General features: G+C 35.6%; 2 protein-coding genes across 3 annotated transcripts; one reads left to right on the top strand and one right to left on the bottom strand.

Annotated features, from left to right (window-relative positions):
* Positions 1-1432: 1432 nt before the first annotated feature.
* LOC141712946 (N-alpha-acetyltransferase MAK3) lies at positions 1433-5597 on the top strand. Of its 2 annotated transcripts, XR_012571734.1 has the most exons (5): positions 1433-1822; positions 2037-2157; positions 2426-2481; positions 4641-5090; positions 5198-5337. XR_012571734.1 is itself a non-coding variant. In XM_074516078.1 (4 exons), exons 1-4 carry the CDS (start codon positions 1637-1639, stop codon positions 5402-5404), a joined length of 570 nt encoding a protein of 189 aa, XP_074372179.1. In that variant the 5' UTR covers positions 1444-1636; the 3' UTR covers positions 5405-5597. The 2 variants fall into 2 exon arrangements, 1 of the variants encoding a protein (XP_074372179.1); XM_074516078.1 differs by lacking the exon at positions 4641-5090 and having other exon boundaries at positions 1444-1822; positions 5198-5597.
* Positions 5598-5945: 348 nt separating this feature from the next.
* LOC141712945 (uncharacterized) lies at positions 5946-13494 on the bottom strand. The gene is made up of 6 exons (XM_074516076.1): positions 13324-13494; positions 11105-11535; positions 8879-8995; positions 8426-8775; positions 7301-7382; positions 5946-7211 (listed from the first exon to the last, which is right to left on the bottom strand). Exons 2-6 carry the CDS (start codon positions 11525-11527, stop codon positions 6216-6218), a joined length of 1968 nt encoding a protein of 655 aa, XP_074372177.1. The 5' UTR covers positions 11528-11535; positions 13324-13494; the 3' UTR covers positions 5946-6215.
* Between the last annotated feature and the right edge of the window lie 879 nt (positions 13495-14373).

The raw sequence follows: 14373 nt of genomic DNA, 5'->3' as shown, positions 1-14373 counted from the left end.
GTTACTACCTTATTTTTAGGGATTGACTCCCCCAAAAATTGCTCCTTGTGATTATCCTTTCCTTCCTCTCGCTTCCAGTCACTGTCGTTCTCATCCCGCAACCACTTACTCTTGCTGCCACCACCACCCCGCCGTGGAGGGGCTCGAAGCCATGCACCCCACTCTTTGATGATTTCTGCTCCTTCCCCTTCAAACTTTTTCTTACAGAATCTCTCCGTATGCGATAGCAGACCACATATAAAACTAAAATCTCCCAGTTTTTCATATTTACAATGAATTATCACTTCCGTCTTATCTTTCTTGCATATATTTTTCTACTTCTTCAACGGTTTCCGAACATCGACTCGTATCCTTATCCTCATGAACTCACGCCATATGCTAGAGTTGTTGTTAGCGTCATATTGAATAAAGGACCCAAAGAAATTGCCCAACTGCTTGCCAACTGCTTCAGACATGTAACCTACCGGAAGATCATATATTTGAATCCAAAAATCCACTTCACACAATGCAACCTTCGTTGGATCTTCCCCTAGTTTGATAACATTCAATACAAGAAGTGCGTTATCAAAATTCCACGGCCCCTCATTACCAACCCATTTAAAATCATCAATATGATAGAATTGAAATAAAAATAACCCAGACTTCAATTCCTTAATTGTAATACCCATAGCGGGCCTCCATACATCCGCCATTTTGGTCCATGATCTTAATGTTGATGTTTTTCTCCGGCGGAAACATCCCTACGAAACATAACTCAAACTTATTGATTTCCTCCTCAATTTCTTCATCAAAAACTAGCTGCTTATTCTCCACATCATCAATGTTCATTCATGCTAACTACATTTCTATATCACTCGTTATGTCATGATGACACCCTCTCACAATCTTAGATAAAGATAGGAGAGAAAAAACCACTATGTTTAACTGTTCTTCTATTATAAGGAGCTATTAGATGCTTTTTTTAAATCTGCCTGAACATAAGCCATGATAATATGCTATTTAGTACTTTATGATGGAAGGGCAACCGTAATATTATTATTGACTTTAGGTTTTTAGATTTGAACGGATTGGACAAAAGAAATTTGGACTGGGCTAATTAGATAACTGGGTTGATATAAGTTCCAATATACATAACTACTCAATATTTTTTTAAAATCTTCCTGGGCTTGAGCTAGGTAAGGCCACACAGAGTTCTTGCAAATGTGGGTAATGATTTTGCTTAAAAAATTGAAATTTTGTTTGCTATTGCAATTAAATAAAATATTATGAATCTAGGTAGCAGGTACAACAGGTAATATATTCACAATCTAAGAAATTTTACTATTTTCTTTTCATAATTTATTCTAAAAAGAGATTGATCATGATGAACTCGATTTTCATTTTACAACGCCGAGGAATTAAAATTTGTTCACATTTTCACAATATATCGAATTTTATAATGTCACCATCATCTTCGAAAAGGTTTAAAAAATCACCAGATTGAGATTGTAAATTTAGCTGAGAGAGCACCTGGCCTGGGAGTTTTAAAACAAGAAGAAAGCGAAGAAAGCAGGAGGATCCACCTACTCATCCGTTGCCCCCAAAACAAATAAATACAAAACACAAACAGTGATTTGAAGTTTAATTAACAAAATCAATGGAGGACGAGAAATTGAAACAACAAGTAGAAGAAGATGAAGAGAGTGCAATAGAATTTGTAAGCTATGGAGGAGAGCATCACTTACCCTTAATCATGAATCTTGTTGATCAAGAACTCAGTGAACCCTACTCCATCTTCACTTATCGCTACTTTGTTTATCTTTGGCCCAACCTTTCTTTTCTTGTAAGCACCCTCTCTCTCCCTCTCTCGCTCTCTCTCGCTCTCTCTCCCTCCCTCTCTCTCTCCCTCTCTCTCCCTCTCTCTCTCTCTCTCTCTCTCTCTCTCTCTCTCTCTCTCCCTCTCACGCTCTCTCTTCCTCCCTCCCTCTCGCTCTCTCTCCCCTCCCCCTCCCCCTCCCCCTCCCGCTCCCTCTCTCTGTTGACAATTTCCATCGCAGGCTTTTCACAAAGGCAAATGCATCGGAACTGTGGTCTGTAAAATGGCGGAACATCGAAATACTTTCCGGGGTTACATTGCTATGCTTGTTGTTCTTAAACCTTACCGAGGCAAGGGCATTGGTAATTTCATCCCCCCCCCCCCTTTTTTTCCCCCCCCTTATACTTGTAAAGTTTCCACCTTTTCCATTTTTTGGAACCCCGTTTTGAATTTTGTTTACTAAGTTTAGTTTAATCTTGAATCTTGAGGTTACCCATTGGGTATCCAATTAAATTATATCTAAATTTGAGTATTCGAGATTTAGCATATTGTGTTGTTGGATGGTTTAGAGTCTAGAAACCTGGAATTTGTGTGATGTGGCGTCTAATTTGAGGTGTTTTATTTCTTCAGCTACCGAACTTGTTACAAGATCTATTAAGGTCATGATGGAATCAGGTTGCGAAGAGGTATGCCATCAACTCTGTGTGACATGTATTCACACATTTTGCTTGATATTTGTGTTTTTGTGAACTTGCAAACAAATAGGCCTTTTATTAGTTAGTCCCGGTAAAGCTCCCAAGGCTGTATATATCTTCCTATTTCTAAACTTCTTATGTAGAATTAAGGATCGCGTGCTGTCTACTATAATAAATCTTTCACCTTTTTATGAGTTTTTATAGTTTGCTAGTAAATTAAGTTATCTGATGATATTTAACACTTCTTGTCTGAACGCAAATGGTTCAGATCGTTTTTCAGGGTTAAAAATGTTTTGATCGGACATTCAAGAAGTCAATAGTATTATTATATTTATGGAACAAATTTGGTATGGTATAAACCTCTATATATGCTTATTATGATAATGTCATTTCAATTCTTTTAGTAAGCAAGGAAACTTCGTGAGTTCGTGTAAAGACAGCCATTATGACCGTTGCCTGTATCAGTTGTTCCCGATCCCCATAAAGATATTGTAGTAAACTTGGCTCGTAAGACTATTAATTAATTTTTTCATGACAACCAGAACTTTTTCAGTTTGAATAATATAGTTACTGCCTGCCCTTTATAGTCGATGTTGCTATGAATTTTCATCAAAATTCTAGACAATTTGTTTCCGATCTTAGAATGTGCCTCTTATGAAGCGCAATGGAGGACAATTTGAATGAAATGTGTACAATTTCGTGGACATGTATGAAAAAATATTTTTTCATTCATGATTCATACCATTTCATAAGTATCTATTAATACCATATCATTCTGAATTCGTAATGAATGACAATTCCTTTCTTTCCCCACGTCATTAACAAGTCTTATACTATAAATTTGAACCCCTCTCATATATGTTTCAACTTACTCCTACATTCTTCTATTTCTCTAATTTTTCACGCATTTTCCGTTCCTTCCTCACCTTCAATACAATTTATTCAATTGAACAGAACAGTGTGATGTGTTTAGTTAGAAGGAATTTACGTGGAAATGGAAATGTGTACTATTTTGTGATTAAATAATATATAATATTTATCACTTATTTTTATATATACCAGTTTCATAGGAATATGTTCTATTTTGTGATCAAAATATTCATTATTTCCATTACTTCATTTCATATATACCATTTTAGACAATTCTTCACATTCTTTTGAACTTATCATAGAAAAATATGCACTCATTTTTTTTAATTTTGCACTCTTCCCTCTTGACATTCATACTTGTGCCTCTAATTTTGCTGGCAATTCTTCATTTCGTTCCTGTCTTATTCCTATCCTTCCAACCAAACAAGCATTTGTCTTTAATTGATAAAGAAAGTCATTATATCATAGGAGTAGCTAACATGATTGAGTTCCTTAATCAAGTCTCTCATGCATTTTATTTTCCTTTATTTTAAAGTCGTTTTGAGGTATCACACTTGTCACTTGTAAGTTGTCACTTGTTCTAGGGGTGGCAATTTGCCTCCAAAACCAATTAACCAATCCAATCTGGTCCAGATTTTGGGTTTGTGGATCAACCAAAAATCACACATTTGAAATATGGATGATATTGGATTCTGACAACATATTTGCTTTTAAATATGGGTCAAAATCTATGATTGAAACCTATATTATGACCCATCTAATTAGATGAGATAGTAATTTGAGATTGCTACACCAAACTGAAGCGGCCGGCTGGTAACCCGACGCGGTGATAGGACTCCAGTTGATGTTATTGTCTCTAGTACTCCAGTTTCAATATAAATATAAGAATCCCAGTAAATCCGTGACACTACACAGCTTAAATACACAAAAGTAGTTTAGATACATATATCTATATGCTGTTATATTTTCTTAATAAAAAAGTAGTTATGTTTTATTTCTTGTGAATATATAATTAATATTAGTATTAAATTACATAAATGGACTGATGAGTGACTAGTCTGTTACTAACATGAGTTAATTGTATTTTATTTCCTTTTTCGTTGTAAGCAGGGACTATAATTAGTATATTTTCCTTTTATCATCTACTTAAATTGGATTGATTAAAAGAAGTAATACATAATAATACTTTTATTTTACTGAGTAAATATAAATAAATAATTACTATTAACCGGTCATTGATTTTCTATTAAATTTTGTTTCTTGAATTTTTTTTTTTGCAGAAAGCCAGAAACTTTGCCTCAAAGTATGCATTTATGTCTCAACTTAGAATTATAATTTCTATGGAAATTTTAAAAAAATAACAATTTTTTTTTATTATACTAAAGAAGTTTATGAAAAAATGGTTTACCCATATTTTGACCTGAAACCATTATAATGCGAACCAAATTTAACCCATATTTCAATTAAATATGGGTCAAATATAGTTTTGGGGTCGTGACCCAACCCAAGCCCATATTATTGACCCAAATCCAACCCAAGTCCATTTTTTGCCATCCTTGAAAGAGGTGGCTTAGTAGTTAAGGCTAGCAGCTGACAACAGAAGTTACCTTTTGAAAGCAAATATTTGTTATTAGACCCTAGGAGTACATAGTGGCGGTGCGAAAAGTTATCTGACTATGAAGTAACGTGAAGAGTTTCTCAATGCTTTCTGAATGCTCCATTTGCTTTGCGTAAGTGTTTATTATTTTTGTCTCAACATTGTAATACTTTTTCCTGTAAATTCCAATGGTTGGGAACAAGTTGCTTCAGTTGTTTTATGTCTATTTTATATATGAAGGTAACACTGGAAGCAGAAGTTACAAATAAGGGAGCACTTGCATTGTATGGGCGCCTTGGATTTATTAGGGCAAAAAGGCTTTTCAGATACTATTTAAATGGTGTTGATGCTTTCCGGCTTAAGCTATTATTTCCCCGCCCAGAGTTATCATCTGGCCATTTGATAAGAGATAATGAAGACATGCCGCAAGAAAGTGAACGGCGCTAGGATGTGGATCTAGAGCTTTAAAGCCAAACAAAAGGAATTTGCTTAAATGTAGAATCAATAACACCTATTCAAATTATTATTTTTTAGTATGTCATGCTTTCTGAATTGATTTACAGTTTTCTTAATTCAATTGCGGATGAACTGTTACTATGAATAAGTGGTTAGTCTAATTATACAAGTTCCATTTGAGACATCTGTTTCCTGTTAACGGTATAATACTCGCTGGCTTTAGAGAGAATTTTAATTATCGCCCATTCCTGTGTTCATATGTTCGATGAAGTGTGTAATATCAAGAAAGACTACAAGAAGTTCTCTCACAAGTGCACCAGCTTTTTTCTTACAATTTTATATTAGCTATTATGTATTCGTATTAGACTAACCAGTCAGATTGATAATTTGTATATATCTGGTCCATATGCTTTTCTATAATTTGAGAATGGAGGCTTGGAATTTTAAAGGAACAAGATATGACAATTGTTTTAAGGTACGTCAAATTTTCATGAAGGCAAAAACAATATAACAACATATACAAGCCAAAAAATCAAACGAACATTCATATATCAGATAATGAGAACAATATATGTAAACATTCATATAAAATGTTTAGCAAAAAAAAGAACAATATAACAAATAGTTGCCATGAAAAGTCCATGCAAACCAATATCTACCGGGGCAAAGTAATAATCGCTCTAACAAGTAAAAACTAGCAGAACTGCCCTATAACCGTCATCTAATGATGCCACCGGTTGCTGTGACACATTACAACTTGACATGAGTTCTTTGAGCTTTGAGTTTTGTCACTGATCATCTCTTAAGTTGAGGACGGCATGTGTGATGCTGCAGCAACGTATGAAGGATTGTGAACTTGTACTTGCAAGGATGGATTATTTACTGCTCCATTGTGGCTGTACGAACCGGCTTGTCCATATGTCAGCATATGAGAATCCTGGTAAGCTTGACTTTGATCTTGATAAACCATTCCTGCCCAGTATGTAGAACTGTTTCCAGAAGACGGCATATGAGGATACTGGTATACTTGGTTTGGATCATGAGCTACTCCAGTCCAATATACAGCACTGTTGTCAGATGACGGCATTTGAGCATAATACTGGTAGACTTGACCCGGGTCTTCATAATACGGATAAGCAGAACTATTTGATTGTGCAGGGACCTGATGTAGCACTTGACCATGTGCTTGTTGTACTGGGACCTGATGTAGCACTTGACCATGTGCTTGTACTGGGACCTGATGTAGCAGCTGACCATGTGCTTGTACAGGCATATTGGCTGATGCAACTGACATCCCGGGGTTATAGTTGCGTGCTTGACTCACTTGCAGAAAGTTTTCTGCATGACCTGTTTGAAGTGCAGCAACAGGAGCTGTTTCGGAAAGAGATAAGGACATGTTGTTAACGACAAAACCAGGGCCTGCCAATGGAAGCCCCCTTTCTGGACCCGCATACATAGGGGCAGGGTCCTGACGAGCTTGAGCTCCAGAATAGACAGCTCCAGAATACGAACTATGCAGATGTGCAGGGCCATGTGACCGTGCTTCGAAATTTGACTGTGTGACTGGCTCTGTTGCCACGTCATTAGTAAGTGCATTTACATTTGGGTTGTTATCATGTACCGTAATTTTTGGTTGAACAGTCCCTCTATCATTTATCTCTTGCACCGCAAAGCAAGCTTGGCCTACCACTGCATCAGAGGCACCAATACTTTCGGACCCAATACCAATGCTTGCTGGAGAAGAAGAGTGAACTCCTTTCGCATCCTTAGAAGCCATTTGAACCCAATAAGCAGCTGTCTGCAATGAAGATGGTATTATTTCATTCCCATGCCTGGATGCTTACAAGTACACATAAGCCTGAACAAGACCAAAGTAATACCACAAACCTTTACTTGCTTATAGAAATTATTTCTAGGCTCCACCTGCTGCAGCATCAACCTCTCAGTATCATATGGCATACCAGTGGGTCTGCGAAAGAAGAGAAGACTATGATTCAAGTATTCACTTAAATAGCATGCAAATTTCGTATCAAGATTGCAAGTACTGAAGATGCTAGAAACCATCTGGTTACTTCTGCAACCTTAAAGCTTGTGGCAATTTATACCCCATGGCAATCTCACCCAAAAGTAGTTGGATGTGTTAATATTCAATATGCTAATGCATAATGTATCTCTTGCTTATAAGCTTACTGACCATCAGTGTCAAACCAAATTTAGAATTTTAAAGTTTAAGAGACCGATATAGACAGACACAATACACTGCCTAGTGCCTACCCTTCACCTATCTAACTGCTTGACATGACAATATACGAGCACTTGAACATAAACATGTAATCACTTCACTATAGAAATAAACGGTTTGTTTATCTCCAAACTGAAAATTGAATAGGGGACTTAGCAAAGAGAAAAAAAAATCAATTGAAATAGAATGCTATGCATATATTTAATTTTTAAATATATGAATAACCTCCTCAGGGCTACTAATGCAGTATAATATTTCATGGTAGCAAGTAAATAAAAATAAATAATCTCTGTTTGACAGAAACTATATTCCTCGGCAATAGGAATCTAATCAGTCAAAATTGTCATATACACGCATGGATCGGTCAGAATGAATTATCTTCAACCTACCGTCAACATAGAAAGGTTGTGTCTCTTCCTTGCCAATAAAATTGAACTCTTTCAAGTACTACACATATCATAATAATACATAACTGTTCAGAGGCATATACATCATGTCTATTTACTTTGACAAAACAAAGTAAAGTTGACCAATCGCTGGTGTATAATTTTCTATAAAGTGTCTTAAGCATACATCCCGAGTACTATTTTCCAATCAAATTAGAAGCTTGAAGAAGATAAAGCGTAGACGAATGTGGACCTTTATATCCGCTGAACTGTGTGTGTATAATTATTAATTACAGTGATATCAAGCCCAGGCAACAACGGATGTTGGTGCAGAAACATCAATATAAAGTTTTAACACATCACAACTTTAATAAAAGACTTTACCTGTGGTGCAGGTCTGGATTACCATCAAAGTATGCTTGATAAGCGTCTTGTGAATTATACGGGCCTAAATCTGGTGGCAGATCTCTGTTAGCTAAAAGGGTATGTGGTGCATGTGCTAGAGATAATCCAGGTTCAACATGTCTAATAGTACTCGCCGCGCCCTCATCAGCATGATTCAATCGAGCTAAATACTGGTTGTATTCATGAGAAAGTTCAGATGCGGTTTGGGCCCGTGTCTCACTGCTTCTCGGTATAATTGTAGCCGGCCGGACAGTGTTTGGGATCAAAGATCCAGCAATTCCTGGAGATAGCTCAGCTACCGGACGAAATAGTGAAATCAGATTAGCTACCTACAACAGACCATAAACACAACATTGATCAGTTTTCTAGAGGAATACAGATCAGCTAATTGTAGTGGTGTAAGAATGATAAGTATGCAAAGAAACATCTTGCCTGTTTATTGCTCAGCTCTTGTCTAAATTTTGAACCTCCCTTGTAGTTATCAGAGATTGCAGGCTTGAAAATACTCTCAGGCAGAGGTATGCAATCTCTAAGAATCTCAAATCTCACCTGAAAAGATTGTTTAGGTATCAGTTAGATCGCTAAACAATCAAGTGGCCAACAGAAGGTTGATATGTTGATATCAATATTTATCACTTCAATGTACGATGAATAAGTGCTCAGAACTGTTCTTGCTGATCCTAAAAAACACACTAGAAAACAGAAAAGTACTAAGCTGATCTTCTAAAAGGCACAAAAACACCAATCAATCAGAAGTATTAGAGCTTGGTTTACAGAAGTTGGAGATGGACACAAAGTCAGGAGAAAATTAAAAGCAAAGTGAAGTATATCAAAACAACCAACTGCAAACTAAAAAAAGAAATATGTGTCTAAGATATATGTGCAGAGGAAGAGGTACGAAGGATCACGGAATTGTTCATAAGAAATACTCCCTCCGTTTCACAATACATGTTCACTTTTAAAAGAAAATTTTGTTTCAATTGTAGTTGTCCACTTCAATCTTCAATGTAAATTTATATTTCCAAAATCAACTCAACTTCACATATCTCTTATTTATATTTCCAAGATCAACCTTATTCCACGTATTATAGTCAATTAATGCAATTAATTTATCAACATTCACTATTCTTAATATGTGTGATTTCTTAAAAGTGGACATGTATTTTGAAATGGAAGGATTAGTATGCAGAATTCTACCACATGTTACATCCATCAAAATCAATTAAGTACTATTCACTTAACAGTTATAGATAGATAATCTATCTGCCTATAAATCCAATTTTTATAACTTCATAAACTCTCATTTTGCAGCAACATATACAAATTTCCAAATGACCGCGACTCACCCTCTCATATGATACATTAATGATTCAGATCATTGTTTGGTATCTCTAATGGATGAGCTTAATGTGTTCTGGTCACTAGACTGGAGTATCTTACAAAAGTGTAACTAAACAGCCAATGTCGATTTATAATAAACTCTCACTTTGCAGCAACATATAAGAATTTCAAAATGACCACCACTCATCTCCTCATATGATACTAGTTAAGGATTTGGATCATTGTTTGGTAATGTACGAGCTAAACATGTTTTGGTCACTATACTGTAGTATAACTTACAAAAGCACCACTAAACTGCCAATGTCGATTCATTGAATTGTACATTTCCTACAAAACTTTGATCTTTCTGTTATTGGCGTTGAAAGATGCACTGAATTTATGTGATGCGTAAGTTGGCATGATTAAGCCCAATACTAAAAGCAACCCTATGATGGGGCAAACAAATACCACCCAGTCATGATTCACTAACCCATAAAAACAGCCCGATCTATCTCTTTCTCTTTTCCAGTCTAATCATAATATCAAATAGGTTTGGAATTTAGGGTTAGTAGCAGCAAAATAAAAAATAAAACAATGAAAAATCAACATAAGCTACTGGAATAAACTCTAGTGGCAAAGTAGCAAGCATATATGAACCCTAATATAGACACCGTGTACGAAGGACCAATCTTCTTTCCTTGATCTGGAGATTCATCTCTACAACTTAAATTTATATTCCACATTTCTCTCTCCATATCAATCATGCAAGAAGCTTATATTGTCTACTAAAATATATATTGTTTCTCTTCTTACCAATAATATTAAAGATGTAATTTAAGAAGTTAACAAATTGCAGCAATATGGAGATAGTGGTACTAAGGAGGAGCGAAGAATGATGAAACGAAAGGTTTGTACTTTGTAACGGGGAGAGCATGTAATCCATATTTTTTGCACTGTCAAGAAAGTTCATTATTCCATCTAGAATGGAGAAACAAAGAATACCCTGAAGCATGCTTATGCAGAACATTATTTCACGAGTCACAAAATTGTTGGTCACATGCACTACCTGGCATGCTGCAGTTGTAGTCAATATTTTCATTTTGACAGAATTTAATTTTTTTCTGGGTAACCTTCACTTCAGAGAATCAAATAGATATTTGTATTCAATGAGGTACTTGTTATTCAGCACGAGATTTTATAAAGAAAAAGGGCATTCAACCCTTAAACATATTCATCATCGTTATCCTCACAGGAAATGTAACTATGAAGAGTAGTCAGCTTCTCTATGGCCCGTACATAAAAGCATCTCAGAAGTTGGCTGGACTTGAAGAAGCTTACCTGTGCAGAAAATTGGCCTCCAAAAGCAGCTGGTTCAATTGCCAATCTTCCATCTGAGGCAGCAACGTATACACCATAGAGAAGTTTCATGTCAAAATCATACAAGAACAGCCTCATGTGTGGCTTTATTTTTTCAAGAATGTCCATCCTTGCAGAAGGAAGACCAAAAACTCTGTACTTATAGCAATCTGCCTTAGTTTTCCCATTGCACATGAATATATACCCAGGAAACTGATCAGCGCAAGCTACTGATTCTCCCTGTATAGTACCATGGCGGAAATTTGAATAGGCAGGAGCATGATCATATGTTAAAGCAACAGGAATCCTTTGCATGTGTCTCTGGATGAGTCTTTTCTCTATTGCCCTGCTACTAGACTGGAAGTTCTGAGAACCCTTCCTTTTTGTCTGTTTGGTGCGCGTCATTGATTTTGCTGCAAAAGTGGAACAAAAGAGCCACTTTAGGGCTATCCAATAGAAAATGATGGCTATTGACTAATAAAATTTACATGACATCCGATTCTCCTACAAGGCTACACCGCCAGGCGCCAACTAAACTTAAAAAAGATTCATGACAAAATGGAGGCCACAACCATAACTATAAAAGTGTAACTATGATACTCATATATAAACAATTTCGAGTGCACAGCTGCTCTCAATTGTACATGGACTGCAAGAGAAGATAAGTGGTTTTTAGGGAATATAAGACAAGTAAAAAATAACTTATTATATATAAAAGTTTGTACAATTCAAGTCCCCTGTTTCAGTAGGTAAATTTTTCTTTTCACTTCGTTCCAGGATCTGACATAATGTTGGTGTATGTCATTCCTCTATATAAAGAAAATTGAGCATTTAAGCCACCCAGTTTAATTTACAAATTCATGACCATTTTTCTCTTGAAGTTTAATATACAAAAATACACCGGCTGTAGTAACTAATATAAACACAGGTTAACATTTCAGTATTTCACGGCTTGCAATCATCAGCATGATATAAGTAACGTCCAAAATCATGCAATGGTAATCCCTGTAACTTACAAATTCAAACATGGATAATCACAATTTCTGACCTAGATCAAGATTAACGCTTTACTTCCTGCGGTTCGTATATAACCATGTAACAAGCTACAGGGCTAGTACTCATGTTTCAGCGCATCATAATATCGATCAATTCAGTTACCATTTACAGAAACCAAAATGATTAAAAAACCATCCGGAAATAATTAATGGAAGCATTAGTATAATACCTTCATTTACTATATATCTGAAGTTCTCTAAAAATGAGTCCAAATTTTTTTTAAAAATATTTAAATTTGATAACAAAACTGAAAACACAAACATGTGATCATAAGAAATAAGGCAGGACTATTATACGCTTGTGTGAGTAACAGCAAGCTTGACATGTATGAGGACTCTATTTTCTGTTTTACCAAACCTCGCTCTTTTAAGGTGCATTATGTGCGTGTTCACTGTGGAGTTTAAGGGTAGGCTTAATGTATATTTAGATCAGACCAGCTTAATACAAACTTCAGAACAGACCACCTTGCCAATCTATACTAATAAACCACAACTGTACCGTATTTTGAATAATTTTGAAAGTGTGTGCCCTACCGGCCTAGTGTGCATTTCAACCTGTTGCATTTAACAATATTCCTTCTAGGTTCCAGCCCCAACATCATGTCCTAAAGTATTCAGGTTGAAAGAGCTGAGGCTAGCATACACCGCAATATCAATAAAAAATAACTAAAACAGTCAAACCCTTCATAAATATCTAAATACGTATCTATAGATTACAACTTGAAATACCTAAACTCTCATTAAAACCGTAACTAAAACTGTCAAACCCTTCATAAATATCAAAATACGTATCTAGAGATTACAACTTGACATACCTAATCCTCTTTAAAACCGTAAACATGCCCAGTAATTTTACTTTTGGAAAAAATAATAAATATGTTAAGAGAAATGCCTTTTTTCGGTGTTTGCAATCAAGTTTACAAGTCCTCCCACAACCATAACATGCTGCAAAAATCGACATCTATGTTACAAAGAAAAACCTACTTAAAACTCAATTATAGCAATAAAAAACATATAAAACATACACAATTACATAAATATAAATAGGATACATAAGGTTTGTTGCTAACAAGTGATAACAGTTAAACAATAAGCTTTAACGTAATTGTTGAGAAACAAATGGGATTAACAAGTGTTGAAGAGTACCTGAGGCGAGTAAAGTGGTTTCTGTTTACGAGGAGTGTAAAATTGGGCTCGCTGATGATCAACAAAAGTATCGCCCAGGCATTTTGATTTCAGCCATTTGTGAATTTTAGCTTAGGTCACGTTCCAAGGTGAGGGCGTGTTTGGCTTCCCAATGTCAATTATTTGTAAACTAGTTATGCTTATTAAAAAAACCGGTCTTTCTAATACCAACTCCAATAAAAATATGCTCTTTTTATTGGTGGAATTGATGTGAATGCAGGGGTCATTAACATTTATTATTCAACCACCAATAATAAGAACCCATTTATACGGGAGTTAGTGACTATTGTGTGCTCTTGGGCACACCATAGAAAATCCCTTAAAAAAAACACTTGACCAAAAAAACAATTACGTAACAGTTCTTCGTTCTTCAATAAATATATATATATATATATATGTTTGATTTAGCAATGGTGCGGAAAAAAAGAAGTATAGAAATCAAGACACAAAGTATTTAAATACAAGTACTTAAAAACTTTCTGGTGGATTGAACTTTTCCCCTAGAGATATATATTTAGTAGAGAACTCTGTGTTACAGAATTGTACACAGCTGATTACAAGGTGAATCTACAACATCCAGAAAAATTCTTTACAAAATTCTGCCTTATCTATTTTTCTGAAAAGTGCTTTCTAACTTGGATACTATTCAACTTGCTACTCTTGATTTATGTATCACCAAGTTGCATGATAAAAAGACAAGATAAAGAGACAAACTATTTCTAGTCTAACTTCTTGATTGCAGAGAAGATGGTCACTAAAGTGGAATATACTTCATTGAGAATTCTGTGAAGCGGCCATGTAATCTATTTACCACCCTTGTACCTGAAGGCTAGTCTCTCTGGAAGGTGCTTGTAGGCATCAATAGATCTGACTTCTTCTAGCTCATCCAGGTAGAGATTTATGTCTGAAAATTCTATGATGTCACATATGAAGAGTTGTTCTCCCTTGTTAACAATAGGTTTGGGTTTGGCCACTTGCTTGGATTGAAGTTTAACATGCTTGACTATTTTG

The sequence above is a fragment of the Apium graveolens genome, chromosome 3 (assembly GCF_009905375.1).
Source record: "Apium graveolens cultivar Ventura chromosome 3, ASM990537v1, whole genome shotgun sequence".
NCBI classification, from domain to species: Eukaryota; Viridiplantae; Streptophyta; class Magnoliopsida; order Apiales; family Apiaceae; genus Apium; species Apium graveolens.
This window is presented reverse-complemented; position numbering and strand designations above follow the sequence as displayed.